Source organism: Triticum dicoccoides, chromosome 7A (genome assembly GCF_002162155.2).
Source record: "Triticum dicoccoides isolate Atlit2015 ecotype Zavitan chromosome 7A, WEW_v2.0, whole genome shotgun sequence".
NCBI classification, from domain to species: domain Eukaryota; kingdom Viridiplantae; phylum Streptophyta; class Magnoliopsida; order Poales; family Poaceae; genus Triticum; species Triticum dicoccoides.
Window position 1 is genome coordinate 72153380 of NC_041392.1, and position 9335 is coordinate 72162714.

Sequence of the window (9335 nt, forward strand, 5' to 3'; positions counted from 1 at the left end):
GGGTTCTTTGAAAAACATAACTCCGGCAACTTTTGTGTGATGATATGGTAATATTCAATTGGTTACCTGATAACTTACGTATAAACACCACAGTAACTTTGACCCGTGGGAAAGAAGTTGTTGAAAAACATACCCTTGATAACTTCTACATAAATAGCATGATATTACGCAACACAGACCTGATCATAGGTGGCCAACGAGACGGTCTGGTATCGACTCAGCTCGGCACCTAAAGGGACTAGGCCGACACGAGCCACACAGTTTTGTTTATAAGCAGACTTTAACGTGTCTGCACGTGGACCTCATCTTGCGGCCGAGGCAAGACACCGATGCTAGAAGGGGGTACTGCAGACCTGATAATTAACCTACAAATGTCATGGTAATTTTTTACCTAGAAAAAATTAGTCGAAACATACACCTGGTAACTTCAATGTAAACATCACGGTAAATTATGTACTGCAGTCATGATAACTTATGTAGTCCAGGTGTGATTACTTTTGACTTGAAAAAGAAATTCGTCGAAACATACCAACATGGGATCTAGTTTCGAAGATCTCGTTGCGACAAATCTTTTATGTAAAGACAAATTTTCAATCGGCTGACGGTTTAAGCTACAAAACATTTTGAATCCTCATTTTTCGAAAAGTATGTGATGACATCATTAGTCTTGTTTTTTTCATGCATGCATCTAATTAGGAGCTTTCTAACCCTCATATGCATGCAAACTAGCAGAGAAGTTTGCTTTTATTTGGCAGGAGAGATGCGCATGCAACGCGCAGATGAGATTAGCAATCTGGAACAATTCGTTCAGATCTATTTCTATAATCAGAACGTTTGAAAGATATAACAGTCCTATTATTAATGTTCATACTGCTGGACAAATCAGTCTACAAAGGAAAAATAAAATCAAAGTCATCCAAGTAGGACATGTCTCACGACAACATCGCCAAATCGTACCATCCAACCTACAACAACATATTAGCAGGCAAAGGGCGCCACCTTGCATGTATGCCCATACATGGCTGCCCCCTGGTTGCCGCATCCGTCCTCTCTGCCCTCCCGAGAGTCGCATGGCCCATGGGCGGAAAGCTTCCAATGCCCGGCCACCTTCGTGCATGCACGCACGCACGCCCATGGCCGCCAGAGTGCATTCCGTGGATGGGCTCTCCTAACCGTAGTTTATAACCTGCATGGCCGCCATTGGAGCCATATACCTCCCTCGCGCCCATTGCTCCGCCCAGCTTATATATACAATTAGCCGGCAGGCCGAAAGTGACACGGAGAGCCCTATAGGTAGCTGACCTAGGCGATGGAACCAAGGGTATTTGCATGCACTGTGCTGCACTCATGCACGGGTGGCCAACGAGCTGCCGGTACGCATAGTATAGACGTCCTAGGGTGGTTACTCCCCTTTAGGAGTAGCCTACTTCTTTTAGCAATGGGAAACTCTTAAAGAAACGGTGCTCCTCCCGCCTAGCTCGATGACTCGAGCGATCTCGACTCAATTTGGTAAGGCCGATGGAGTTATAAATGGGTGCGTACGCGGACACAACCTCCTTGACAAGTACGTTAATGGTGCGTGCGTGCGTAGTGTGGAGTAGGGACAAAGTTCATGTGGTGACAAACGAGGAAATGCTACTCCACTTATGAAGCGGTGAGAGATATGCATCGGGATGAAGATCACGGCGGCCGCTGATTCGCGCGGGGTGATCCGGATCAAAGATACCATGTCCCACGGATTTGGCTGTCATGCCAACATGTCATACTACAACGGTTTTCAACTCGTACAAACACCGAATGGACCTTGATAACGATGGTTCGGTCCAACGAACAAATCAGTCACTTCAGCACCGAACACATGGTGCATGCATGCGAGATTCCTGCCCTGATGAATGAAGAAGAACCGATCTGGAGGGGCCAGCAGATAAAGGCCCTTTTCTGCGTCCAACATGGCAATTTGTATTTGCGACATGGTATAGGTCTGGACCACCAGCACCGGCCGGCGCCGCACACAGGCCGGCGATGAGCAGAAAGTTAGCCCGTTTTATTCGGTGAGGAGGATATGATATGAGGTCACCGCCCTCGTCGTTCGTTCGTTCGTCGCAGTCAGGGCGAGTGCGACACAGGCGACCTCCACCATCGCAATGCTTGGTCCCTCGTAAGTCGTAACGGAAAACCGCTAGCACTGGCAGTGGCAGGCCCCTATAAATCACCTCGGCGTCGTGCAGCTATGTACCCAACTCACTAGTCACCACCACCGCCACAGTCTAGAGCGCCTAGCATTTCACCACGTACTACGAATCTAGCTAGCTCCTCGATCGCTCCTCTCATGGCGTCCAGCTCGAGCGCGTTGAGGATGCCCGCGGCGGTGTGCGCCGTGCTCGTCCTGCTGCTGCTGTCCGCCGTCTCGCGCTGCGAGGCCGACCTCCTGCAGGTAACGGTGGCCGGCGGCCGGAGAATGCTGGCCGGTGGGAGCAATGCCGCCGCCGCCTTCTCGCGGCCGACGGAGACGACTGCCGGGAGTAGCTCGTGGCGGGCAGCAGATGGGAGGGCGACGGCGGCGATGCCGTACTCTGAGTCGAAGAGGTCCAGCCCCGGCGGCCCGGACCCTCAGCACCACTAATGATCAAGTAAACTCGCCTTGTAAAGTAACTTGTGTCGGCTAAGGATGCGCCGTAAGTTGGAATCTATGAGTCCCTCGACTTCGACTTCTAGAGAGTCATATACTATCTTACTCTTTCCATTAATAAATGACTCAACTTTATAATAACTTTATAGAGAGTACTTAACACACAAGTCTTGTTCGTGTCTCTGCAGCACGCTAGAAAAATAAAGCGTATCGATCATGCCATATACCCTTCTTTTCTCCTTTTCATGCGATGGCGGGTGAATTCAGCATTTACCGTACCTGCAACATGGGCATGTGCCCGGGCTCCGCCACGTCTCCGGCGAGCTCCCAAGGCAGTCAAAATCGTTTCAAAAAGACGACTAGGTTCGTAAATGGACCAGCTAGGCTCCCAAGTCAGTCAAAATCGCTTCAAAAAGATGATTAGGTTCATAAATGGGCCAGCTAGGCCGCTCCATGCTGCTTGGGCCTTACTCCATAACAGAAGTCGGCGCCTAACAGTTCCATAGGCCCATTTCTCTTACTCCTCCTGCTTGAACCTAAGGGTGGAAATGTCCCTAAAAATACCTAAGGGTGGAAAGTGGGAGTGGTAATAGAAAAAACGCTCCCTCCCCCCGCGTCGCCTCCTCTGGCGGCTCGGGGGCAGCCCCATCGCGCCGCCGCCGGCCCACTCCCTCTCACCCCCATCCGCTTCGCCGCCGCCGGAGAGGACGCCGGCGAAGCCGCGCGTGCCCCAGGGATGGTGGCGGCGGGGCTCCTTTGTGTCGGCGCTCGCCAGCTAGCGGGGATCCATCCGACGGCGCTGCAAGATCCGGTGTGGTGGCCCTCTTCGCCGGCGTCGGGGGGTGGATCCGGGGCTGCTCAGGCCGGATCCGCCGCGTGGTGGTGCGGTGCTGGTGGTGCGGGGCTGATGGCGGCGGGGTTGAGCGCGCGAGGTCCTGCTGGTCCGGTGTCTCGGGGCGGCTCGTCATGACCCTGTGGTGGGCGCTGGCTGGAGGAGGAGAGGCCCGGCGCAGCTGGCTGGTGATGGCGTGTCGCTGCGAAGCGCGCAGGCCGGTGGCGGCTTGGTGCTCCTCACCGCGGAGGCGCTCGTGCCAGGTCAGATCTGCGTTGCCTGGAGGTGAGGGCTCATGGCCGGCGCACGGCAGGTGAGGTGGTGATGCGGAGGGCCTGACGGGGTGTGGCAGAGGAGATGTGGCTCGATCTGGTGGGGGTGGCGCCAGCGGGAGGCAGTGCTGGGTTCTCACGGGCAGGTTGGTGGCGGCGCTGCGATGGCTCGGTCAAGATGGAGTCTTGCGAGCAGCGAGCTTTCGGTCATCCCTGTGCGGCGTGGAGAGCGGCGGTGCTTTCCTGGTGATGCCGGCCTGGGATTTCTCCGTGGAGAGGCGGGTCTGATTGTCGCAAGGTCGTTCCTTGGAGTGGGCGACAGCCGTTGCGGGCAGTCCTGGACCTAGCCGGAGGTGCTGGTTGGCTGCGGACCCTCGTGCAGGCTGGGAGTGGATGTGTGGCCGCGGTTTCCCTGCCGGGTGGTCGGTCGTTGGTCCTCGGCTATGCAGCTACTTCGGCAAGTGCTGCGGTGGCGGGGTGTGAGGCTTCTTGGCAGTGCCACCAGTCCCATGGAGGCGTGGCGATGGGCGAAGCGCGGATGAAAATTTTGCACGGCTTCTGCCGGGCTGGCGGTGATGGCATCTGTGGATGTCATTCCCCTCCTTGGAGGCATCGTCGAGCGTGTTCGCCTCATCCCTCGCGCTCTCGGTGTTGGTGGATGTCTCCGGGTGAAAGCCTAGATTCGATGTTCTGATCGGCACGATGGCGGTGTCCTCGACGCCGCTCCTCTGTTGGGAGCATTGTGTTTGGAGACACGACTGGTTCCTCGTTGCTCTCCTCCGGTGTTCGCCGCTATCCTTTTCTGATCTTCAGTGGCGCTATGTACGTTGGTCGTTGGTGAATCCAAGGCGGCGTCTTCCAGGATTGGATCGAGTCCTGCCATTCATCGGCCACTTTCTCTTAGGCGCTCAGGGTGGATGGTGCGTCGACAAGAGAAGGTCTGTGGAAGTGTGGTCTTCGGAGGTGTCCGGCGTCGATCGAGACGCGGTGCTGTGTATCAGTTTAGGATAGGCTTTTTGCATAGTAGCTTGCCTAGCGGTGGTGTTTGTTTGTGGTCTTGTCGGTGTGGTGTTCGTGCTACACTCGTTGTTCGCATCGAGTGGTAGCTTTCTTGTAACTAAATTCTGCCTTCTATAAAGCTATGGTACGCCTAGGCGTACTCTCAAAAAAAAAGTAATCCGAAATATCCGATATATTCGTATTTGAGAAAATGTCTATTCATATTTGAATACACATTAATTAGAACTATAATGGAAATGGACATGGAAATGAAAGATATTCGGGTTTGTTTTACAAATACAAATACGCTACGGGAGTTTGACACAAATATGGATATGGGAGTGAACAAATCTGCATCCGAATAAATTTTCGTGAACTAATTTAAGCAATTCTAGCCCCGATATGACAATTATCCAACAAAAAAGCTTAATGAGTTGTCAAAATTTACTTTTTGTATGGCTAAACTTATGGTTATTATGCATTATAGTACTCCCTCCGATCCATATTAATTTTCGCTGAAATAGATGTATCTAGACATATTTTAGGACTAGATACATCCGTTTGAGCGACAACTATATGGATTGGAGGGAGTAGTATTTATTGATAAACATGCCTATCGTTCACTTATTATAAGTTGCAAATAGATTATATTTTGTCACATAGCTATTGACTTATTTCCTTTACCTAATATATCACTATTATTCGTATCCAATTCGAATTGATTAAACTTCGATATGTATCCGTATTCGAGTAACGTCCGACCCGCATTAGTATCCGATAACATTTGTATTAGGGAAAGCCTCTGAAAGAATTTTCATATTGACTTGGGTATATAAGAGTTCGATCTGAATCCAATCTCTTTAAAAAGAGGAGCTTTTTCTCATGGTAGCTTGCTCCAGTCCCCTATGAAACTTTTTTTATCAGGTCAGCCATATTCACATTCATAGTTGATTTTGAAAATATGAAAATGGAAGTGATAAGAGCACTATCCAATCCATTCCCACGCCTGAACCACATCAGGATGGGGCAGTATCGCATGATAATTATGGATCAAGTGTGAGAGGGAAGCTTGGTTTGAACTGTTGAAAAAAGGTGTTATCTAGCGGGTTGCTAATGGCACCTCTATACGGACTTGGCAGGATCCGTAGATCCATAGTAGCCCACGCATCGTTCCATTACACCAAAGCGTCAGTGTCGGTTGCTTAGGGTCTCATATTTCCTACACAATAATGGGGCATGGAGATACAATTGTTGCAACAACACTTTGAGGCTGCAGATCTTGAGGTCATAAGGAGAATTCGCACATCACTGTGCTACCAACATGATTTCCTCGCTTGGCAACCTGGCCCGAAGGGACATTTTAGTGTCTGTAGTGCTTATAAGATGGCAATGTCACCATGAAGAGAAATTCACGTCGGGTGCCTCAAGCTCGAGGCCGGATGGTGAAGGAAGATTTGGAACCTGATTTGGCAAGCTGATGTACCACACAAGATGCATGTGAATGCATGGAAGGTGCTTCGGGTGCACTGGTCACTACGAAATAAAAGCTGGATCACCATCTTCGGCACGTAGTGACCTATCCCTTGTACGGTGCTACTCATGAAGACACATATCATGACCCGATCACATGTGATAATTTCTCAAAATTGTGGAATGTTGTGGGGGGAAACCTGGCCTATCCCCCAATTGAGCAGGTCACATACTATAGCTCCCTATGCACTGCAATGAGTTACTATAGCTCCACCCGGATGCACACCAACTGACAATGTAAAGCCCTTTTTGATGGTCACTAGTAGAAAAGAGGGCTTTGGTTCAGGCCGGGTCAGCCCATTAGTCCCGGTACAATTCAGAACCGGAACCCATGGGAGCATTGGTCCCGGTTCGTGAGGCCAGGGGCCTGCCGGGCCTCGTGAGGGCATTGGTCTCGATTCGTCTGGCCCCTTTGGTCCCGGTTGGTGGGACGAACCGGGACCAACGGACCTCGCTTCTGGCCCACCACCATTGGTCCCAGTTGGTGGCTTGAACCGGGACCACAGGCTTCCCTTTGGTCCCGGTTCATGCCACGAACCGGGACCAATGAGGTCCCTATATATACCCCTCGCCCGCGAGCAGAGCACCCCAGTGCTCTGTTTTTCTCTGGCCGGCAAGGGGAGGGCTTTGTGGTGCTCTAGCTCACCTCCTATGCACATGAGGTGTTCGATGAAATGCCCGAGCCACACTAGTTAAGTTTTCTCCTCTGGAAGCTCGACCTCAAAGTTCCATTTTCTTCGAGATTTGTCTAGATTTAACGGTCCGTCACGTCCCATTCCCGTCTTCACCGCCGTCGATCGCCCGCACCGATCTCGTCGCCGGCACCACCGTGGTGAGCCTCTTGTTCTTATCTTCTTTCTGAAAGAAAAAATTCTTACTTTACATAGATACTCGTCTAATTTTCTTACTTTTATTATTGCTTGTTATTATATAGTGCGATGGTTTTGGTATCCGCCCCCGTCGGCCCTCGTCCTGGCTATGATTTGGATGTGGTATATATTATCTTTTTATAACTATTTGGTTCATTTATTGTTTATGACAATTATACCGACCAACGTGACATAGATTTTATTTATCTAGGAGGTAATTGAACCAGAAATTCCAACCGACCCTATTGTCGAGAGGTTAAATTTAGTTGAAGAAGAAAACAATTACTTGAAGGAAAAAAAATTGAGGAGGAGAAGATGATATTGGAGTTGCATGTTACGGATGTCGTCGATGATCACAAGATTAAGATGGATGCAATGCGGTTGAAGATGAGAAAGATTAAAAAATATGCCATTCATACCGAGGCTTGGTATCATTATGCCGTTGGATCAATTGTTACCTTGGTTGCGGTTATGATTGCATTTGTTTTCGCATTGAAATATTTTACATAGTTTCAATGTATGGTTTAATTAATTAGATGCTCTGGAGAGCTATATGTTGTTAGATGAGAACTATGTATGTACTTTGGTTTTAATGTGATGATGAACTTCTATTAATTTGGTCACTTAATTATCTATTCATGATGTTCTGTAACAGTTTTTGACACACTTAATTATATATAATGCACACAGATGAACCGGCAATGGATGTATGTGTCTGTCACCGTACATCCATTGTCGGTTCATCTGTGTGCATTATATATAATTAAGTGTGTCAAAAACTATTACATCCATTCGAGATATATAGTGCATGATTTTCTCGAAGTGGCTGAGGCAAACAAGCAGAATGGTTTTATGTGTTGTCCATGCCCTAAATGTGGGAATACGAAGTCTTACTCTGACCGAAAAATCCTTCACACCCACCTGCTTTACAATGGTTTCATGCCACACTATAATGTTTGGACGAGGCACGGAGAAATAGGAGTTATGATGGAAGACGGCGAAGAAGAAGAGGACGATGACAACTATGTGCCCCTGAATACGGTGATGCTGCAACGGGGGAAGCTGCTGAAGATCAAGAGGAACCAGACGATGTGCCCAATGATGCTGCAACGGGGGAAGCTGCTGAAGATCATGAGGAACCAGACGATGTGCCCGATGATGATGATCTCCGCCGGGTCATTGTCGATGCAAGGACGCAATGCGAAAGTCAAAAGGAGAAGCTGAAGTTTGATCGCATGTTAGAGGATCACAAAAAAGGGTTGTACCGTAATTGCAAAGATGACAACACAAAGCTCGGTACCGTACTGGAATTGCTGCAGTGGAAGGCAGAGAATGCTGTGCCTGACAAAGGATTTGAGAAGCTACTGAAAATATTGAAGAAGAAGCTTCCAAAGGATAACGAATTGCCCGACAGTACATACGCAGCAAAGAAGGTTGTATGCCCTCTAGGATCGGAGGTGCAGAAGATACATGCATGCCCTAATGACTGCATCCACTACCGCGGTGCGTACAAGGATCTGAACGCATGCCCGGTATGCGGTGCATTGTGCTATAAGATCAGAGGAGATGACCCTGGTGATGTTGACGGCGAGCCCCCCAGGAAGAGGGTTCCCGTGAAGGTGATGTGGTATGCTCCTTGTGACGTCCTCGATTCAATCATACACTAATCATACATGCAAACGTGTACGATTAAGATCAGGGACTCACGGGAACATATCACAACACAACTCTACAAATAAAATAAGTCATACAAGCCTCATATTACAAGCCAAGGGCCTCGAAGGCTCGAATACAAGAGCTCGATCATAGACGAGTCAGCGGAAGCAATAATATCTGAGTACAGACATAAGTTAAATAAGTTTGCCTTAAGAAGGCTAGCACAAACTGGGATACAGATCGAAAGAGGCGCAAGCCTCCTGCCTGGGATCCTCCTAAACTACTCCTGGTCGTCGTCAGCGGGCTGCACGTAGTAGTAGGCACCTCCCGAGTAGTAGTAGTCGTCGTAGTCAACGATGGCGTCTGGCTCCTGGGCTCCATCGTCTGGTCGCAGCAATCAGGTATAGAAAGGGGGAAAAGAGGGAGCAAAGCAACCGTGAGTACTCATCCAAAGTACTCGCAAGCAAGGAGCTACACTACATATGTATGCATTGGTATCAAATGGAATAAGGGTATCATATGTGGACTGAACTGCAGAATGCCGGAAT

The 9335-nt window shown here is 49.4% G+C and overlaps 1 protein-coding gene across 1 annotated transcript; it reads left to right on the top strand.

Moving 5' to 3' along the window:
* The first annotated feature begins 2248 nt into the window (after window positions 1-2248).
* On the top strand, window positions 2249-2830 carry LOC119332371. Its single transcript, XM_037605557.1, has one exon. It carries the CDS (start codon window positions 2330-2332, stop codon window positions 2621-2623), a length of 294 nt encoding a protein of 97 aa, XP_037461454.1. The 5' UTR covers window positions 2249-2329; the 3' UTR covers window positions 2624-2830.
* Window positions 2831-9335: the final 6505 nt, after the last annotated feature.

Excerpts from the sequence above, each read along its gene's own strand:
- LOC119332371 (XM_037605557.1), top strand. The coding sequence starts at position 2,330 with ATGGCGTCCAGCTCGAGCGCGTTGAGGATGCCCGCGGCGGTGTGCGCC.